At 44.1% G+C, this 22,097-nt stretch overlaps 2 protein-coding genes across 6 annotated transcripts; both read left to right on the forward strand.

Moving 5' to 3' along the window:
* The first annotated feature begins 22 nt into the window (after positions 1–22).
* On the forward strand, positions 23–20,446 carry LOC106590882 (protocadherin alpha-C2). Of its 5 annotated transcripts, none has more exons than XM_045723952.1 (3): positions 23–2,811; positions 16,405–16,440; positions 18,813–20,446. In XM_045723952.1, exons 1-2 carry the CDS (start codon positions 403–405, stop codon positions 16,414–16,416), a joined length of 2,421 nt encoding a protein of 806 aa, XP_045579908.1. In that variant the 5' UTR covers positions 23–402; the 3' UTR covers positions 16,417–16,440; positions 18,813–20,446. The 5 variants fall into 5 exon arrangements, with proteins under 5 accessions (XP_045579908.1, XP_045579907.1, XP_045579906.1 ...); XM_045723951.1 differs by lacking the exon at positions 23–2,811 and adding an exon at positions 2,842–5,891; XM_014182059.2 differs by lacking the exon at positions 23–2,811 and adding an exon at positions 9,048–11,779.
* LOC123744643 (protocadherin beta-16-like) lies at positions 5,970–9,042 on the forward strand. Its single transcript, XM_045723948.1, has one exon. The coding sequence runs from the start codon at positions 6,409–6,411 to the stop codon at positions 8,914–8,916; it is 2,508 nt and encodes an 835-aa protein (XP_045579904.1). The 5' UTR covers positions 5,970–6,408; the 3' UTR covers positions 8,917–9,042.
* Positions 20,447–22,097: the final 1,651 nt, after the last annotated feature.

The following is a 22,097-nucleotide window of genomic DNA, read 5'->3' on the forward strand; positions in this document are numbered from 1 at the left end:
TATATATATATATATATATATATTCCCATGCCCTTTAAAAACAATTCATTAAAAATAACGACGTAAACTTTTCTTTCTCATTATACACCATTCATAGACCACAAAAACAAGTGTACCGTTTTCATGTAGATATGTGAATGCTGGTAAATGCACAAAGTGTCGCTGCTCACCAATAAAACACACCTCTTGTGATGTAATCGTCACAATGACAGTTTGTTACAAGGAGGAAAGCAAGGTGTTTTTTTTATCTGGACAGCTCCCTGGTTCTAAAACCATCGCTTTGACAAAGGATTCTCTTAAACACGTCTCGCTTCTACTCCCAAACGGTTGACTATTTCCATATTATCACAATCCTCACGTTTTGAATTTTGCGTTGCGCATGATAAGCAATCATTTGAAACAATGGGTGTACATCGTATCATTCAGCTCTCGAGGAGGTACGTCTCGGTCTTTCTTCTTTTCTCTGCAGTCCTGAACACGGCATCTGCCGTTACCCATTATTCTATTCCCGAAGAAATGGAGGAAGGCTCCGTTGTTGCTAATCTAGCCACTGATTTGGGACTGGACATGAAAACCTTAAGCGACCGCAAGATGCGGTTAGATACCATAGCTAATAAGAAATATGTGGACGTTAATAAGGACACAGGAGAAATGTATATCGCTGAAAAGATAGACAGGGAACTGCTTTGCAACATTAAGACAGCTACTTGTTTTTTAAAAATGGAAGTTGTCCTTGAGAACCCACTGAGGATATTTAACATAGAGTTAGAAATAATGGATATCAATGATAATGCGCCACAATTTCGAAGAGATACAATACATTTAGATATATCCGAGTCGACACCGTTAGGTGAGCGATTCTCTTTAAGCAATGCAGTTGACCCTGATATTGGTGCTAACTCGGTGAAAACCTATCATCTTAGTGAAAGCCACCATTTTGGTATTGAAATTCAGACTGGAAGAGACGGATCGAAGTTTGCAGATTTGATTCTGAAAAAGGCTTTAGACCGAGAGAAGCAGGCGTTTCAAAATCTAATACTCACCGCTGTAGACAGCGGGGTACCCACGCGCTCCGGTACAGCCAGCATCATTGTTCATGTGTTAGATACAAATGACAACGCCCCTTATTTTGAAAAGGAAAGCTTTCGTATAAACGTACCGGAGAACTCCCCAATCGGAAATCTTGTAGTGAAGTTAAACGCAACAGACTTAGACGAAGGGTCAAATGCAGAAGTAATATACTCCTACAGTCTTTATACATCAGAAAAGACACAGGGCACGTTCAAATTAAATCCTGATAGCGGTGAGATAACTGTAAAGGAAATGATCAATTATGAAGACTTTAGGATATATGACATGGAAGTCATTGCAACTGATAAGGGGACCAACTCTTTGTCAGGTCAGTGTAAAATAACTATTCTAGTGACGGATATGAATGACAATCATCCTGAAATATCAATCAAATCATATCAAAGTCCTATAAAGGAGGATACAGCAGTAGACACGGTGATAGCAGTTGTCAGTGTCGGCGATAAAGATTCAGGTGAAAATGGGATTGTTGATATCCATATTGCGGATGAATTACCTTTTGCACTAAGAGAGTCTTCCGATAACTATTATGAGTTAGTAGTGTCAGAACCTTTAGACCGCGAGAAGGTTCCAGAATATGACATAACTTTTACCGTAACAGACAGGGGTTCCCCTCCGCTATCTAACAACGAAACGATGACTTTAGAACTACTAGACGTTAACGACAACGTTCCACAGTTCCCCCAGTCGTTCTACACTATACCCGTTATGGAGAATAACGCGCCTGGGGCCTTGCTAAGTTCCCTCACTGCGTTTGATCCAGACCTCCATGAAAACCAGTATCTAGTTTATTTCATCATAGAAAAGGAGATAGTGAACACCTCCATTTCCATGCTGTTTTCCATCAATCCGGAGAACGGTAATCTTTACGCACTGAAGACGTTTGACTATGAGATAGAGAAGGAGTTCCTTTTCCACATTGAGGCCAGAGACTCTGGTGTTCCTCCGCTCAGCAGTAACGTGACTGTCCACATCATTATTGTTGATCAGAACGACAACACCCCGGTCATAGTCTCACCGTGGCGCGTGCACGGCTCCGTGGTGGAGGATAAGATTCCCAGATCCACCGATAAAGGATCCCTGGTCTCCAAGGTGATAGCCATAGACACGGACTCGGTCCAGAACTCTCGGATTACATACCAGTTTCTACAGGTTACTGACGCCACCTTATTCAGTCTGGACCAATACAATGGAGATATCCGGACCATGAGAATGTTCAGTTACAGAGATCCGCGTCATCAACGGCTGGTTGTCATCGCCAAGGACAACGGGGAACCTGCACTCTCAGCTACAGTTACCATCAAGCTGTCAACAGTGGAGCCTGCCGTTAAAGCCTACTCTGACATGACTGAAGTGCCTCTAGAATATGACATATTTTCAGACTTAAACCTGTATTTGGTGATCGGCTTGGGCTCGGTGTCCTTTCTGTTATTGATCACCGTATTGGTCACCTGTGTGCTGAAGTGTCAGAAACCGATGCCCAGCAAAGCGGCTCCTCCCAGTAGGAACAGCGTGATCAGCGAGAGGAACTCGACCATCGCAGATTCTACCCTGGTCTCCAACGATGCCTACTGGTACAGTATGTTTCTAGCAGAGACCAGGAAAGGAAAGCTGGTAGTCAGACAGCCTGTGCCAAAGGCGGGCTCCAGATACATTGTGTCCAGTTTACCAAGGAGCACCGGCCTGACAGAGACCAGCGACTCAGCAGCCTCTACTCTGCAGGTAAGACATGATCATTCATTTCAGATATGCTAAAATGTTTCTATAGCCAACCTTGTTTCCACGTAAACCAAAGTGGAATAGACGTTGAATTGACCTCTGTGACCTGTGGTATTTGTCCGTGTATGACTCTTTACGCATTCACCTTATGCGTAAATGCCTTTTTTCTTCGTCATTCAATGGATGACACTTCTGGGGTCATCGTGTTAATAGGCCTACCTTTCAGGTCTAATATAAATTCAAAAATATGTTCGGCAAAACAAATGAAATCCCACCAGCTACCTTGGTCTTGTTTCAATCGTGAAGTCGATAAAAATCTTACAGGCAACAGTGCTCCAGATGTTTGCTTATTTGTGTCTACATTTAGCTATATTACGAAGACAGCCCAACGACATAGACAGCAGTAGATATGTACAAGCTCGTAATATGCGCAAAGCGTCGCTGTTTACTAGCTAAACACATTCGTTTGTAATGCAGTGGTCGCCATGACAGTTCGTCATTACGAAGGCAGTGTAGCCTACTCCTGGTGCTGAATCAGTCAAAAAATAGATTATTCTGCTCTGTTCGCTCTTAAACGCTTAAGGCCTTGCGATATTGTAATTGACCTATATTTTCTGCTGGTTGACATTGTGTTTGAGATGACTTTATTGTAAACAGAGTTCACAAAGACAACAATGGAGGCGCATAGACGCGGACAGCCATGGAGAAGGTATGTCTCGGTTTTTCTTCTTTTCTCTGCTGCCCTGAACACCGTGTCTGCCGTTACCCATTATTCTATTCCCGAAGAAATGGAGGAAGGCTCCGTTGTTGCTAATTTAGCTGCTGATTTGGGACTCGATGTAAACACTCTGAGTAAACGGGAGATACGGTTAGATGTTGTTGGAAATAAGAAGTATTTGCAGATTAACAAAGACACGGGGGAACTGTACATTTTAGAGAAGATGGACAGAGAATTGTTTTGCCCCATCAAAACGGCCACTTGCTTCCTTAAATTGGATGTTACAATTGAAAACCCAATACGAATGTTTAATATCGAACTAGAAATCATGGATATCAACGATAATGCACCTCATTTTCGAAGGGATAAAATGTATTTGGATATATCCGAGTCAACTGCAATAGGAGAACGCTTCTCTTTGAACAATGCCATAGACCCTGATGTCGGAGACAATTCTGTTAAAACCTACCACCTGAGCGAAAGTGATCATTTTACTATAGAAATTCAGACCGGGAGAGATGGGTCAAAGTTTGCTGATCTAATTTTGCAGACAGCTTTAGACCGCGAGCAGCAGGAGGTTCATCATCTAATACTCACCGCTGTAGACGGCGGAGTACAAGCGCGTTCGGGCACAGCCAACATCATTGTTCGAGTGTTGGATACAAACGACAACGCCCCTAAATTTGACAAAGAAAGCTACAATATAGAAATAATGGAAAACTCTCCAATCGGAAGTCTTGTGGTGAAACTGAATGCAACTGACTTAGATGAGGGAACCAATTCGAAAATAGTATATTCATATAGTTTGTATACATCTGAAAAAACTCAAGAAACGTTCAGTTTAAACCCTAATAATGGTGAAATTACAGTAAAAGAAATGATTAATTATGAAGATTATAGAATTTATGATATGGAGGTTATAGCGACAGATAAAGGATCCAATTATTTATCAGGTCAGTGTAAAATAACTATTCTAGTGACGGATATGAATGACAATCATCCTGAAATATCAATCAAATCATATCAAAGTCCTATAAAGGAGGATACAGCAGTAGACACGGTGATAGCAGTTGTCAGTGTCGGCGATAAAGATTCAGGTGAAAATGGGATTGTTAATATCCATATTGCTGATGAATTACCTTTTGCACTAAGAGAGTCTTCCGATAACTATTATGAGTTAGTAGTGTCAGAACCTCTAGACCGTGAGAAGGTTCCAGAATATGACATAACTTTTACCGTAACAGACAGGGGTTCCCCTCCGCTATCTGACAACGAAACTATGACTTTAGAACTACTAGACGTTAACGACAACGTTCCACAGTTCCCCCAGTCGTTCTACACTATTCCCGTTATGGAGAATAACGCGCCTGGGGCCTTGCTAAGTTCCCTCACTGCGTTTGATCCAGACCTCCATGAAAACCAGTATCTAGTTTATTTCATCATAGAAAAGGAGATAGTGAACACCTCCATTTCCATGCTGTTTTCCATCAATCCGGAGAACGGTAATCTTTACGCACTGAAGACGTTTGACTATGAGATAGAGAAGGAGTTCCTTTTCCACATTGAGGCCAGAGACTCTGGTGTTCCTCCGCTCAGCAGTAACGTGACTGTCCACATCATTATTGTTGATCAGAACGACAACTACCCGGTCATAGTCTCACCGTGGCGCGTGCACGGCTCCGTGGTGGAGGATAAGATTCCCAGATCCACCGATAAAGGATCCCTGGTCTCCAAGGTGATAGCCATAGACACGGACTCGGTCCAGAACTCTCGGATTACATACCAGTTTCTACAGGTTACTGACGCCACCTTATTCAGTCTGGACCAATACAATGGAGATATCCGGACCATGAGAATGTTCAGTTACAGAGATCCGCGTCATCAACGGCTGGTTGTCATCGCCAAGGACAACGGGGAACCTGCTCTCTCAGCTACAGTTACCATCAAGCTGTCAACAGTGGAGCCTGCCGTTAAAGCCTACTCTGACATGACTGAAGTGCCTCTAGAATATGACATATTTTCAGACTTAAACCTGTATTTGGTGATCGGCTTGGGCTCGGTGTCCTTTCTGTTATTGATCACCGTATTGGTCACCTGTGTGCTGAAGTGTCAGAAACCGATGCCCAGCAAAGCGGCTCCTCCCAGTAGGAACAGCGTGATCAGCGAGAGGAACTCGACCATCGCAGATTCCACCCTGGTCTCCAACGATGCCTACTGGTACAGTATGTTTCTAGCAGAGACCAGGAAAGGAAAGCTGGTAGTCAGACAGCCTGTGCCAAAGGCGGGCTCCAGATACATTGTGTCCAGTTTACCAAGGAGCACGGGCCTGACAGAGACCAGCGACTCAGCAGCCTCTACTCTGCAGGTAAGAAAACAATCTCCATCTGTTTTAAACAAATTACTTATAATCAATCGCTTTGACAATAATGTGCTGGATCTCTTCGTGTAAAACCAGGGCACAAAGTGAAGGCATGGTGAGACATTGATGCATATATTATTGGGGTAGTTGTGAACAAGTATGATAACCGAAGAAAAAAACTGAGCACAGGCCTACTCGCTCTTCTATTCTACCTATTTTAGGCAATTAAAACTTGCCTGCAATGTTTTAATTCGCACGTGTGTATGCTGGTAAAATGCGCAAAGTGTCGCTGCTCACCAATAAAAGGCACTGTTCTGTGAAGTAACAGTCGCCATGACAGTTCGTCACAGCGACGAAAGAAAAGCAATGTATGTGGACATCTCCCTGGTGCTGAATCCATCGCTGTAAAACGATTATCTAAAATACATATCGGTACAATAGTCGACTCGTTTGGCTTCTCAAACCATCATCAGAAGGTCCCCATTTTTGTATTGCGTTACCCACGGATAACAACAATCAAACGATGGAGTCGCATTGCCTCGTTCAACGTTGGAGAAGAAGGTACGTGTCGGTCTTTCTTCTTCTCTCTACCACCATGAACACGCCGTCTGCCGTAACCCATTATTCTATTCCAGAGGAAATGGAGGAAGGCTCCGTTGTTGCCAATTTAGCTACTGATTTGGGACTGGATGTGAAAACATTGAATAGGCGCAAGATGCGATTGGATGTTGTCGCCAATAAAAAATATCTGGAGGTTAACAAAGAAACCGGAGAGCTTTACATTTTACAGAAAATGGACAGAGAACATCTTTGCAGCTCTAAAACCAATTGCTTTCTTAAACTGGACGCTACAATTGAAAACCCATTACGAATGTTTAATATTGAGCTAGAAATCATGGATATCAACGACAATTCACCTTATTTTCGAAGAGACGAAATGCATTTGGATATATCCGAGTCAACTGCAATAGGAGAACGCTTCTCTTTGAACAATGCCGTGGATCCTGACGTTGGCACTAATTCTGTGAAAACGTACCATCTAAGAGAAAGTGATCATTTCAATATAGAAATTCAGGCCGGACGAGACGGGTCAAAGTTTGCCGATTTGATTCTGAAAAAGGCTTTAGACCGCGAGCAGCAGGAGGTTCATCATCTAATACTCACGGCTGTAGACGGCGGAGTACCCTCACGCACAGGCACAGCCAACATCATTGTTCGCGTTCTAGATACGAATGACAACGCCCCTCAATTTGATAAAGAAAGCTACATCATCAATGTGATGGAAAACTTTCCAATCGGAAGCCTTGTGGTTACACTGAATGCAACAGACTTAGATGAGGGAATCAATTCGGAAATAATATATTCATATAGCCTTTATACATCAGAGAAAACTCAAGCCACTTTCAGTTTGAATTCTAATAACGGAGAAATAACGGTGAAAGAAATGATAAATTATGAAGACTTCAGGATCTATGATATGGAAGTCATAGCAACAGATAAGGGGACCAACTCTTTGTCAGGTCAGTGTAAAATAACTATTCTAGTGACGGATATGAATGACAATCATCCTGAAATATCAATCAAATCATATCAAAGTCCTATAAAGGAGGATACAGCAGTAGACACGGTGATAGCAGTTGTCAGTGTCGGCGATAAAGATTCAGGTGAAAATGGGATTGTTGATATCCATATTGCGGATGAATTACCTTTTGCACTAAGAGAGTCTTCCGATAACTATTATGAGTTAGTAGTGTCAGAACCTCTAGACCGTGAGAAGGTTCCAGAATATGACATAACATTTACCGTAACAGACAGGGGTTCCCCTCCGCTGTCTGACAACGAAACGATGACTTTAGAACTACTAGACGTTAACGACAACGTTCCACAGTTCCCCCAGTCGTTCTACACTATTCCCGTTATGGAGAATAACGCGCCTGGGGCCTTGCTAAGTTCCCTCACTGCGTTTGATCCAGACCTCCATGAAAACCAGTATCTAGTTTATTTCATCATAGAAAAGGAGATAGTGAACACCTCCATTTCCATGCTGTTTTCCATCAATCCGGAGAACGGTAATCTTTACGCACTGAAGACGTTTGACTATGAGATAGAGAAGGAGTTCCTTTTCCACATTGAGGCCAGAGACTCTGGTGTTCCTCCGCTCAGCAGTAACGTGACTGTCCACATCATTATTGTTGATCAGAACGACAACACCCCGGTCATAGTCTCACCGTGGCGCGTGCACGGCTCCGTGGTGGAGGATAAGATTCCCAGATCCACCGATAAAGGATCCCTGGTCTCCAAGGTGATAGCCATAGACACGGACTCGGTCCAGAACTCTCGGATTACATACCAGTTTCTACAGGTTACTGACGCCACCTTATTCAGTCTGGACCAATACAATGGAGATATCCGGACCATGAGAATGTTCAGTTACAGAGATCCGCGTCATCAACGGCTGGTTGTCATCGCCAAGGACAACGGGGAACCTGCTCTCTCAGCTACAGTTACCATCAAGCTGTCAACAGTGGAGCCTGCCGTTAAAGCCTACTCTGACATGACTGAAGTGCCTCTAGAATATGACATATTTTCAGACTTAAACCTGTATTTGGTGATCGGCTTGGGCTCCGTGTCCTTTCTGTTATTGATCACCGTATTGGTCACCTGTGTGCTGAAGTGTCAGAAACCGATGCCCAGCAAAGCGGCTCCTCCCAGTAGGAACAGCGTGATCAGCGAGAGGAACTCGACCATCGCAGATTCCACCCTGGTCTCCAACGATGCCTACTGGTACAGTATGTTTCTAGCAGAGACCAGGAAAGGAAAGCTGGTAGTCAGACAGCCTGTGCCAAAGGCGGGCTCCAGATACATTGTGTCCAGTTTACCAAGGAGCACCGGGCCTGACAGAGACCAGCGACTCAGCCGCCTCTACTCTGCAGGTAAGAAGGACCTCCACGTCGGATTCAACATCATTTGCTATAATTTTGTCAGTGTTTGTTCCCCAGGTAGATTCTTACTCCATTTTTTACAACCTTAAATGTTGGAACTTCTTTTCTCTGACATGCATTGCATGTCTTCCTTGTTGCTGATGTAAACGTTTGAATGTATATACTTGACACCTCATTTTCTATCGATATGTGCACACTTTTAATTAACTGGTAATACAGTAATACTATGAGGTCTGTAGTACTTTAAAATGAAAGGTGCAAAGTTTTGTTAAACACGCAAAGCGTCGCTGTTCACCAGTGAAAAGCATTCGTTTGTGATGTAATAGTCTCCATGGAAGCTGCGTCACAGGGACGAGAGGGGAGCATTGTGATATGGACAGCTCTGTGGTGCTGAAACTACCACGTTTGAACAGATCATTTCAAACACAACCTGGCACTTATTAGAAACAGTCGTTGTGTTGTCTTATTCAATATTTTCACTGTTCAATTGTATGTTTTGGAATTGCTTCACACTGGGAGTAAAGCAAACTATTTATAACAATGGATTCGCGTATTAATGGACAGTCCTGGAGAAGGTACGTCTCGGCCTTTATTCTTCTCTCTGCAGCCATGAATACGGCGTCTGCTGTTACTCACTATTCTATTCCAGAGGAAATGGAGGAAGGATCCGTTGTTGCTAATTTAGCTGCGGATTTGGGACTGGATGTGAAAACCTTGAGCAAACGCAAGATGCGGTTAGACATCATCGCCGGTAAGAAATATCTTGACGTGAACAAAGAGACGGGGGAGCTGTATATTGTTGAAAATATGGACAGGGAATACCTCTGTAGTTCTAAAACAGCTACAACTTGTTTTCTAAAAATGGAGGTAATTATTGAAAATCCAGTTCGGATATTTAACATAGAATTGGAAATCGTTGATATAAATGACAACGCGCCACGTTTTCGTAGAGATATCATAAACCTAGATATTTCTGAATCGACCCCAGCCGGGGAGCGTTTTTCTCTAAGCAATGCAATTGACCCCGATGTGGGCACGAATTCTGTAAAAACCTACCATATCAGTGAAAGTGATCATTTTGATATTGAAATTCAGACCGGGAGGGATGGATCGAAGTTTGCCGATTTGATACTAAAAAAGGCTTTAAACCGAGAGGAGCACGCCGTTCATAACCTAATACTCACCGCTGTAGATGGTGGACTCCCCGCGCGCTCCGGTACAGCCAACATAATTGTTCGTGTCCTGGACACAAATGATAATGCCCCTCAGTTTGACAAAGATTCATATAATATAAATATAATGGAAAACTCTCCAATAGGAAGCCTTGTGGTAAAATTGAATGCAACAGACTTAGATGAGGGAATCAATTCGGAAATAATATATTCATATAGCCTTTATACATCAGAGAAAACACAAGAAACGTTTAGTTTAAACCCTAATAACGGAGAAATAACGGTGAAAGAAATTATCAATTATGAAGACTTTAGGATCTATGATATGGAAGTCATAGCAACAGATAAGGGGACCAACTCTTTGTCAGGTCAGTGTAAAATAACTATTCTAGTGACGGATATGAATGACAATCATCCTGAAATATCAATCAAATCATATCAAAGTCCTATAAAGGAGGATACAGCAGTAGACACGGTGATAGCAGTTGTCAGTGTCGGCGATAAAGATTCAGGTGAAAATGGGATTGTTGATATCCATATTGCGGATGAATTACCTTTTGCACTAAGAGAGTCTTCCGATAACTATTATGAGTTAGTAGTGTCAGAACCTCTAGACCGTGAGAAGGTTCCAGAATATGACATAACTTTTACCGTAACAGACAGGGGTTCCCCTCCGCTATCTGACAACGAAACTATGACTTTAGAACTACTAGACGTTAACGACAACGTTCCACAGTTCCCCCAGTCGTTCTACACTATACCCGTTATGGAGAATAACGCGCCTGGGGCCTTGCTAAGTTCCCTCACTGCGTTTGATCCAGACCTCCATGAAAACCAGTATCTAGTTTATTTCATCATAGAAAAGGAGATAGTGAACACCTCCATTTCCATGCTGTTTTCCATCAATCCGGAGAACGGTAATCTTTACGCACTGAAGAGGTTTGACTATGAGATAGAGATGGAGTTCCTTTTCCACATTGAGGCCAGAGACTCTGGTGTTCCTCCGCTCAGCAGTAACGTGACTGTCCACATCATTATTGTTGATCAGAACGACAACACCCCGGTCATAGTCTCACCGTGGCGCGTGCACGGCTCCGTGGTGGAGGATAAGATTCCCAGATCCACCGATAAAGGATCCCTGGTCTCCAAGGTGATAGCCATAGACACGGACTCGGTCCAGAACTCTCGGATTACATACCAGTTTCTACAGGTTACTGACGCCACCTTATTCAGTCTGGACCAATACAATGGAGATATCCGGACCATGAGAATGTTCAGTTACAGAGATCCGCGTCATCAACGGCTGGTTGTCATCGCCAAGGACAACGGGGAACCTGCTCTCTCAGCTACAGTTACCATCAAGCTGTCAACAGTGGAGCCTGCCGTTAAAGCCTACTCTGACATGACTGAAGTGCCTCTAGAATATGACATATTTTCAGACTTAAACCTGTATTTGGTGATCGGCTTGGGCTCGGTGTCCTTTCTGTTATTGATCACCGTATTGGTCACCTGTGTGCTGAAGTGTCAGAAACCGATGCCCAGCAAAGCGGCTCCTCCCAGTAGGAACAGCGTGATCAGCGAGAGGAACTCGACCATCGCAGATTCTACCCTGGTCTCCAACGATGCCTACTGGTACAGTATGTTTCTAGCAGAGACCAGGAAAGGAAAGCTGGTAGTCAGACAGCCTGTGCCAAAGGCGGGCTCCAGATACATTGTGTCCAGTTTACCAAGGAGCACGGGCCTGACAGAGACCAGCGACTCAGCCGCCTCTACTCTGCAGGTAAGAAGGACCTCCACCTCCGCATGACCTCCACCTCTGAATGACCTCCACAGCAAAGCACAGTGCAACAACAATATGACTGAGTCACTGCAATCTTAGAAAAAGGGTTCCAAAAGGGTTCTTCAGATGTTCCCATAGGAGAACCCTTTTTGGATCCAGGTAGAACCCTTTTGGGTTCCATGTAGAACCCTCTTTGGAATGGGTTCTACATGGTACCGAAAATGATTCTACCTGGAACCCAAATGGTTTTTACCTGGATCCAAAACTAGTTCTTCAAAGGATTTTCCTTTGGGGATCGCCAAATAACCCTTTTAGGTTCTCCAGTGCCATCTGAAAGTTTTCAGACCCCTTGACTTTTTCCACATTTTGTTACGTTACAGCCTTGTTCTAAAATATATATATATTTTTATTTCCCTCATCAATCTACACACAATACCCCATAATTATCACGGCTCAGGCTAAGACCCAGATCTAGACACAGGAGGTGGAAAGTATGAGTCTCAGAGTTTATTAGTTCAAGGAGCAGGCAATCGGTAGGTTAAGGCAGGCATAGAGTCGTAATCCAAATCAGAGTCAGGCAGGTACAGGACGGCAGGTGGGATCAGGGTCAGGACAGGCAGAAAGGTCAGAACTGGGAAGACTAGGAAAAACCAAAACTAGAGCACAGGAACCACGGGAACACGCTGGTAGGACTTGACAGGACAAGACAAACTGGCAACGGACAAACAGAAAACACAGGTATAAATACACATGATGTAATGGGAGACACCTGGTGGGAGTTGGAGCCAATATCAAGACAGGTGAAACAGATCAGAGTGTGACCGACCCCCCCCCCCCCACCCACCCAGGAGCGCCACCTGATGTCCTACCCTGGGACATACCTGGTTGACCGAGGTGTCGACGGCGGAAGTCCGAGATGAGGGCTGGGTCCAGGATATTCTTGGTGGGGACCCAACACCTCTCCTCTGGGCCAGTCAACCAGGTACTGGAATCCCCTGCCCTGCGGTCGAACACTCAGGTGTCGCCAAACTATGTATGCCAGATGGCCATCGATGAGACGGGGGAGACGGGTGGGCCTGGAAACAGGAGACAAAGGTCTATGAAACAGGGGTTTCATTCTACATACATGGAAAGTGGGATGTATACGGAGGGTGCGGGGCAACAGAAGGACCTTAGAGATGGGGAAAAGGTCGATAAAATGGGGGGAGGTTTGTGGAACTCCACCCGGAGGGGCAGATACCGAGTGGAAAGCCATACCCTTTGCCCAAGATGGTAGCGGGGAGCAGGGATCTGTTGGCGGTCCGCCTGTCATCGATACCTGGAGGTGGTCTTGAGAAGAGCGGCCTGGGCTATTTTCCAGATACAGCGACAACAATGGACAAACATCTGGGCAGAAGGTATGTCTGTCTTCATTTTCTTGCTCTGGGAAGGGTGGGGCTGATATCCCAGGGAACTCTTAAAAGGCGAGAGACCCGTAGCAGAACAGGGAAGGGTGTTGCGGGCATAATCCACCTACACGAATTGCTGGCTCCAGGTGGTGGGATTGGTGGAGACGAGGCAACGAAGAGTCGTCTCCAGGTCCTGATTGTCTCGCTCCGACTGGTCGTTAGAATGGGGATGGATGAAAACCAGAGGACAGGCTGGCCGACTACCCAATGAGGGTGCAGAACGCCTTCCAGAACTGGGATGAGAATTGAGGACCGTGATTGGACCGGAAGTCCATGGATCTGTAAGAAGTGCTGCACCATGAGCTGGGCCGTCTCCTTAGCTGAGGGCAACTTAGGGTGGCTTTGGAAAACCTATCCACCACCGTAAGGATGGTGGTGTTGCCATCTGACGGATGGAGACGCGTGATGAAGTCCAAGGATATATGGGACCAGTGGCGGTGAGGGACAGGGAGTGGTTGATGGAGGCCAGCCGGAGTTTGCCCCGGAGTCTTGTTCTGCGCACACACAGTGCAGGCGGCAACGAACGTGGAGATGTCGGGAACCATGGCGGGCCACCAAAAATGTTGTTGGATGAAAGCCAAGGTCCGATGGGAGCCAGGATGACAGGTGAGTGTGGAAACAAACATCCAGTTGGCTGGGAACACTGCGCCTTGCGGACCAGACTCTCTATTCCCCAGATGATAGCAGCCGCTAGACAGGAAGTAGCGAGGATGATCTCTGGGTCCGATGGTGTAGTAGCAGGGCTGTACAGACGTGAAAGTGCGTAAGGCTTCACATTCTTGGACCCCGGGCGGTAGGAGATAGTGAAAAGGAAATGAGTGAATAACAAGGACTATCTCGCCTGCCTGGAGTTGAGACGCTTGGTGGTTCCTCTCAGCGGGGTTAAGACGATGGGAAAGGAAGGCGCAGGGATGCAGCTTCTGGTACTGGGCAGAACGCTGGGATAGGACAGCCCCCACTCCGACGTCCAAGGTGTCGACCTCCACCACGAACTGACTGGACAGGTCCGGATGGGTTAAGATGGAAGCTGTAGTGAATCGCTGCTTGAGGTCGCAGAACGTCCGGTCAGCTGCTGGGGACCATGTGAACGGAAGTTTCCATCTCATTTTTGTTCTAAGAGTGTGTGCCCTAAAACAGGGGTTCCCAAACTCCTCGGGGCCCCAACAGTGGGGAATATCCTGCATCCCCCCACGCGCGCCAAGTCTATTTCTACGGGCACAAGCACAGTTCATGACATAAACTGTTCACACCCCTCTTGATGCTGAAACTAATTTAGCAGCTTTGAAGCTTATTTCCTGCAATTCTATACATTTTATCATTGGGTTACAACAATATCTACATTTATGGGGCGTACAATATATCTCAATATTTGTATTATTTTTTTTATACAGTCTTTTTTGCTCATCTTTATCAAGGGTGCTGTTAATTATGGACATGACTGTATAGGCAACGCATACGCCTCCAGTTCCACAACAAGCAAAGTAATGTGAACACATTGAAGTTGTTGGGAAGTTACAGTAATGAGAGAGCAACACCAAATGTTCATTAGAACCACGCTACTGTGTAAGAACAACAAGTAAATCCAAGATGGCATCGTGAAAAACACAAATATAACACTTTTGGCAAAAGTTCTGTTTATTTCTGAGAAGAAGCAATGATGATTTTATGATGATTTTTGAAAATTACTGAAACTTAAAATGTGTAAGATAAAATTTGATAATGTTTTTGGCATCACATAACCTATTCACACAAACTTGTCGCATACTGTTTACCCAGATATACCGTATACAAAGTGTCAGGTGTTGAGAGGTAAGGTGTTACATGTCCACCTTCCACCACATTACCAGTCTAAAAACAGGTCCCCTTCTGGCATTGCCTGGTAATCAGGCCTAGTTCCTTTACCTCTGAAATTCATTCATCTGTTATGAATTTATATTTTTTCCCTCTAGCACCTCAACAAACAGCTGCAGCACCTGCTGGGAAAAGGCGCCTCTAATTTGGCCTGACAGGTTGAATGGCGTGTGGCTTATATTTCACCGCACTAACTGTGCCTGCATACTGCATCCTTGTAGAGCTAACACACAGTGATGGAGATTACACAGCGCCAGCAGCAATGTTGTTTATATGTGGTACAGCCTACAAGAAAATGAGACAGAAACCCCTTGAGCTTTCAAAACAAACAAGGTTACGGTTTCACATTAGACTTCCTGTCCTTTATGAGTCTAGATGGAACAAATGGCTTCCTCTCATTATTGACCTCACAGGATCTATTCTAATTCGGTATTTGTTTATTGACTTTCATTTCATCAAATATCTCCATCCCCTGATTTAAAATGCATCAGAATAAACTCCCCTCTCTCTCTCTCAGTGAGCCCAGTCAAGCTGAACGCCTCAATGAGGCCACTCGCGCCTCCATGCTGCAGAGGTTGTCTCTCCTCCTCTTACGTCACTCAGTAGGGAAGAGAGCAGGAGGAGGTCTGCAGCAAGAGAGGGGTCAGGGTTGTAGTGAACTTGTTTTGCTGTGCACCACTCTCTCTATACCTAATAATGTGCACTGTCATTTCTCAAAATCCAGCCATAGCCTATCCATAGTCTATCTACATGTTCTGCAATATCTGTTCTCGTGTTATTATACATTTATGCACTTGTTCCAATGTATAACAAATGTTTTACTTGATCAAGGCTGGTTCTTGTAAAAAGGTAAGTATTTGTAGAATAAGTTATTGTGTGCGCGCTTGTGTGTGAGGGTGACTGTGTGTGTGTGTGTGTGTGTGTGTGTGTGTGTGTGTGTGTGTGTGTGTGTGTGTGTGTGTGTGTGTGTGTGTGTGTGTGTGTGTGTGTGTGTGTGTGTGTGTGTGTGTGTGTGTGTGTGTGTGTGTGTGTGTGTGTGTGTGTTGTGTTTCCTAACCAACTCATGTTACCCTTTTCAGGTTGCCATGACATTTTTCCTGCTATCCTGTTTTGTCTGTTTTGGGCTGTAGGCTATATATTTTTGAAATATTGACATTCAGACTTTCCCCAAGATTTATCAGATAATCCCTTCAGTAGAAATGGAGTGATTAATACGACAAAATGAGAGTATAGCCATAGGCCATAACCATGCATACAGAAAGATTCCTTGTGTTCTGCAATGTCTTGACCATTGAAATGCTTCTTTCTTTTCTCCCTGTTCTTAAGTACCCTAAATGAGGGAAGTCCACTGTGCAGCTGGAGGTATGCAGGAGTCTTACTCAACCGGCCCGGGAAGCCCTTTTTAAATGGCCTTACAGAAATGATGTGTTTTCTTTTTCGTGTCTGTTTTTCTTTCAGTGGAGTTCTTCTCGTCCTGTGTTTTTCCCCTCTCGTTAAGAGGAGTGGTGGTTTTGATCACAAATGTCACTCTGGTGATACCCCTGCCCTGGTCCTCATGGCTTCATCTATGAAAAGCACCAGATTGGGTCTGTCCTGCATCAACCTTTTGCCCCTTTTTGACAGATCCTCATCCCCAAACTAGCCAATTCTGCCCATGTTAGACTCTTATCCTCAAGGCTCCTCCTATTGGGCCTGTCTCAGCTCTGATTACATAATAATATCCTCCTCCTATTGGGCCTGTCTCAGCTCTGATTACATAATAATATCCTCCTCCTATTGGGCCTGTCTCAGCTCTGATTACATAATAATATCCTCCTCCTATTGGGCCTGTCTCAGCTCTGACTACATAATAATATCCTCCTCCTATTGGGCCTGTCTCAGCTCTGATTACATAATAATATCCTCCTCCTATTGGGCCTGTCTCAGCTCTGACTACATAATAATATCCTCCTCCTATTGGGCCTGTCTCAGCTCTGATTACATAATAATATCCTCCTCCTATTGGGCCTGTCTCAGCTCTGATTACATAATAATATCCTCCTCCTATTGGGCCTGTCTCAGCTCTGATTACATAATAATATCCTCCTCCTATTGGCCCGTCTCAGCACTGACTACATAATAATATCCTCCTCCTATTGGGCCTGTCTCAGCTCTGACTACATAATAATATCCTCCTCCTATTGGGCCTGTCTCAGCTCTGACTACATAATAATATCCTCCTCCTATTGGGCCTGTCTCAGCTCTGATTACATAATAATATCCTCCTCCTATTGGGCCCGTCTCAGCTCTGGCTACATAATAATATCCTCCTCCTATTGGCCCGTCTCAGCTCTGACTACATAATAATATCCTCCTCCTATTGGGCCTGTCTCAGCTCTGATTACATAATAATATCCTCCTCCTATTGGGCCTGTCTCAGCTCTGGCTACATAATAATATCCTCCTCCTATTGGCCCGTCTCAGCTCTGACTACATAATAATATCCTCTAGCAACGCTACTATTATGATGCTGATATCTAGGGTCTGCTGCCCTAGTTTCCTAACTCTAAAGTACATTTGGTCTTTCTTGTCTGGTGGAACAGTGACCTTTGGACAGTTTCCTATCAGGGAAACAAACTAATGGCATTGATTAACCTCAGAGGACATCAGACAGAGACATTGTGATAATCATAATGCTGCTGATAACAATAATAATCTGTGATCTATTTGGCAGAAACTCTGGCTTTAGTTGTAATCCAGATTAAAGAGGGGGATGGATGACGGTATGCCCTCTCTCCTGCAAATCATTTTTTGTTTAGGGCACACACCTGTGTGTAACTCCTGATTGCAGACAGTTACTGAGCACTCAACCCTGCATCTGGCCCCCGGGGGCCGTAGAATGACAGACAAAAAAAACAGAAATCTGACAATTGTCCGGCCCTCTCTTGCACACCACAACTGATCCCTGACTGATGCATCTCACAGCATCCTACCCCGGCCCTCCCAGGCCCTCCCAGGCCCACCCTCCCAGGCCCTCCCAGGCCCTCCCTGCAACCACCACAGATACATTACAACCCAGGCTGACATACATGTTAGCATGTAGCAGAACTTCCCCCAAATCCATAGGTTTTCCAGTAATCCTGGTTGGAAGATTATGGATTTCCTGCTTTCCCCCTCCTGATTCAGGTAATCTTCCAACCTGGTATTCTGGAAAGACAGGGGATTTTGGGAAAGTTCCTGGATTTCTGCAACCCTAAACAGAACTATACGGTCCTCTGCATGTAATATTAATACGTGTTCATCTCCTTCACTCCCATCACTAATGCAGATCAGGGACATGTTCTACTGTATCGTTGACTGTTTGTTTGGTGGATTGGACTGTACTGTTTGTGGTGTGAATGATTGACTGTTTGATTGTTTGACTGACTGTTGATGAGTTCACAACAACACAAGGATCCTTGTGAATTCGTCTTCACTGCGATGTGATGCCTGACCTAATTCTTTGTGCAGAGGGACAGAAAATGAAACTTATCACCCAGTTACTTAGCAACCACTCTCCCTCACGTAATCTTGGAGCATGGTGTACATGGATAGCCCCACCACCACCTGAATCCTCCACTCTGTCCTTCTGCCTGATGCCTTGTCAGACTGACAGACCTCGGCTGCATGAGACGTGTCATAGTCTGGCCAATCACAAGGCTGTGAGTGTCCCAGATCCCTCCCACCTTTGTCTAATCCTCTTCTCTCATTCTCAGGGGTCCACCACCACCGGCAGCGGCAGCAGTTCCTCATAAGGCCCCATCCCCATTGGTCCACCAGAGTTACATCAGAAGGAACCCCGCGTCCACTGATGAAAGGAACCCCCGTCCTTACCCTACTCAGCCCCCTCCCCTAAGCGACCAGGCCCCCAGTGACATTTCACCTACACCCCCTTGGCCAAACAATGACTGTCATCCCAAGGACCTAAAGGACACTCTGATGGTCCCTTGCCCCCCTATCCCCCAGCCATGACCCAATCTCTCTATAAGCACACACTAGCCCCAATCAACTTCAACGTCCATTCAACACGCATGGTTCTGCATGGCTATGGCCCATCACTGAGGGCCCCTCACGTTTCAACTAACCACAGTGAAGAGAACATACACTAGAGAGACAGAATGCAGGAGTTAAAACAGCCACTATGAATATACAGAGACAGACATAGGAATGTGGAATTGCCTTCAAAGACTGTACCCCCTTTCCAAAAGGAAAGACCTTGGATGTTAGGTTTTTACTGAAGTATTTGTTCTTGTTCGGTCAGAGCACACGTGTGGAAATGTAGAATCAAACAAACCAATATATCCTAAAAAGGAATTTAGAATAATTTCATCTATCCATTTATCAAACAACAAAGAGTGAGCCCTTCTTTATCAATACTGTATATGAACGTATATGAGCCCTTTCCTTCATGTGCATGGAGATTTCAATGTAACTGCTTTGTTAGGAAATGTGTTAGATGTGGTCTGGGATATTTTAAGTGACTCACAGTGTCTACCAAGGTCTCACTCTACCATCACTGTTTATTCCGTTATTTATTTTTCACTTTTCATAACAAGAGTGTCATTACAAAGAATACTGTTAGCCTATATGATGAAGTCACAATTATGACACCTCTCTGATGAAGGTGCAATGACAAAGACACCCTTCTGACATCAAAGACTGCTGGTCTGGAGGAGGGGTCAGAGGTCATCGGCCTGTGCTCTCTCCCTGCACAGCTCCTCTCACCCTCCTCCTCCACTCCAGAGCAGAGCAAACTGCACATAGTTCCCTCCTAAAAACATCCATGGTCTACCCCTATGTGAGGTTGGGGGATGTCTGGGCTTTGCCAGTGAGGGGAAGTATTGGAAGGATCTGGTATCATTTTGAATTAGGCCCTATGGCAAATACAGTTTCATCCAAATATAATATGTCCATTTTATATATTGTTTCACTGCCTTATACGTTCGCTTTAAACCTTTATCAGTGAATAAGTTCATTTTAATCACTTAAATGAATGGCTGTGTTATTTTATGTGTAATGCTGGATATATTTAATCCCAATGCTTTAGTATTGAAGTAAACAAAGAAAACAATACACTGGCCAAATTCATCTGTTTTTAAAGTTTACATTTCTTTATTTTTTAAACTATGTACAAAATGTGACTGCTAAACAAAATGAAACTCCTATATGTATTTCAAATATTACTACAGTAACTACTATTCCTGCTTTTAGTTCTGATCAAGGCAAGTATATACGTGCTTTATGTAGCCTATAGTATCTATTGATGGTGCAATATGTAGTCAGTCTTTATGTATTGTACTGCATGCCATGTTGATCTGATCTATAAGACTATTACATTCATGATGAATTACCTCTTTGCTCTCTGGTTCTTTTAGCTCTCCAAGGTGGGCCCACTCATCCGTAGGACACAAAAGATGCCCCTAACCGCTGATACGAGGTCAGATATTTTTGAGATATGGTTAAGGTCAAGGTTGGTAGGTATCTGATCCTGGATCTGTGGTGTAGGGGCAGCTTTTGCTAGGTCAGCTGAGCAGTTCCACAGCAGCTCATTGGTTGACATGCTAGCTACTGAAGCCTGCTCAATTCAACTTTTGAAGTAACTGCACATTAGCAGCTCTACCAGACAAAAGCTTCACGGTTGAACTGATTATTTGAAATGTTTAATAAACAAATCAATAGCCTGATGCAGGGTTTCCCAAACTTGGTCCTGGGCCCCCCCTGGGTGCACATTTAGTTTTTTGCCCTAGCACTACTGATTTGAATAATCAAAGCTTGATGATGAGTTGGTTATTTGAATCTGCTGTGTAGTGCTAGGGCAAAAAACCAAAACGTGCACCCAGCAGGGCCCCAGGACCGAGTTTGGGAAACCCTGGCCTAACCTGGTGGTGCTGGGGTGTAGGTGGTGATCTGTAAAACAGAAGCAACAACAGGAAAGTGATAGGAAGAAAGTCATTTTAAAATGATTGAATCTCATTGGTTAATACTTTACCGATTGATGAAACGTGATAGGTGGATATTGAAGGTGTGTAAAGTGACAAAAAAACTCACAGGTAGGCCTCATAGAGTTAGATAGAGGACTCATCATTACATTTGTGCCATTATGGCATCTGTGACAGCATGGGCAGCGCCATTGAGGTTACAACCCATAGGAATCCCCACCCAACTGACATTTGGACTACTTTAAATTGGCATGGTGGAAGCCCTCAATGACGCTACCCATGCTAAAACAGCCATTTGGCTGTTAGAGACCTCTATCATTCTCTATGGTAGGCCAATAACTTAAAGGAAAATGTTTTGCTTGTCAGCACTTAGTTTGTTTCCCAAAACACAGAAATCATCCCTGTATGATGCATTTTGCGTCTTGTAATGCTGCGTTTTGCATCCTATTATGCAAAATGCATCACACAAGGATGATTTCTGTATTTTGATAGTTACATATGTTGAAAACTTGATTGCTGACAAGCAAAACATTTTGGTACCTTATCAACAATGGACTAATGAAACAAATACCAAAAGATAGTTATTGAGGGAATTTCTCTTTAAGGGACTGGTAGAAATCCATTATGGTTCATTTTTTGCTTCAACAATTTTTTAGTTTGGGGGGTTTACAACTATAATATTCATGTTGCACACTTAGGTTATACCACATGTACTCATAGGCTGCCCCCCCCCCCCCAAAAAAAAGTAAGAAATACACACAGAGAAATCATATTGATCACAAAGGATTTTTAAAATAATTCAATTGGTATGTAAAGAGGTGGGCCTACTCCACAACATGTCCAGACCTCAATTGTTCCTTGACTTCCGTAGATCTAATGAGTGTTTTTGCACGCAATAAGTGGAAAACTGAACAATATCTGCCAGATATTAACTTAATTGAACTGTGAGATCGGGCAAATGAGGAAAACAACACGATTTTACTACAAAGGTAAACAAGAACGTCGTTCAATTAGGCCAACAGTGACCAATACGATATTGTTAATAATCGTAAATTACGTAAA

The sequence above is a fragment of the Salmo salar genome, chromosome ssa09, assembly GCF_905237065.1.
Source record: "Salmo salar chromosome ssa09, Ssal_v3.1, whole genome shotgun sequence".
Lineage (NCBI taxonomy): Eukaryota > Metazoa > Chordata > Actinopteri > Salmoniformes > Salmonidae > Salmo > Salmo salar.

Excerpts from the sequence above, each read along its gene's own strand:
- LOC106590882 (XM_014182058.2), top strand. The coding sequence starts at position 9,368 with ATGGATTCGCGTATTAATGGACAGTCCTGGAGAAGGTACGTCTCGGCC. Across the intron at positions 11,780-18,812 it reads CAGCCGCCTCTACTCTGCAG|GGGTCCACCACCACCGGCAG; the intron begins GTAAGAAGGACC and ends TCTCATTCTCAG.
- LOC123744643 (XM_045723948.1), top strand. The coding sequence starts at position 6,409 with ATGGAGTCGCATTGCCTCGTTCAACGTTGGAGAAGAAGGTACGTGTCG.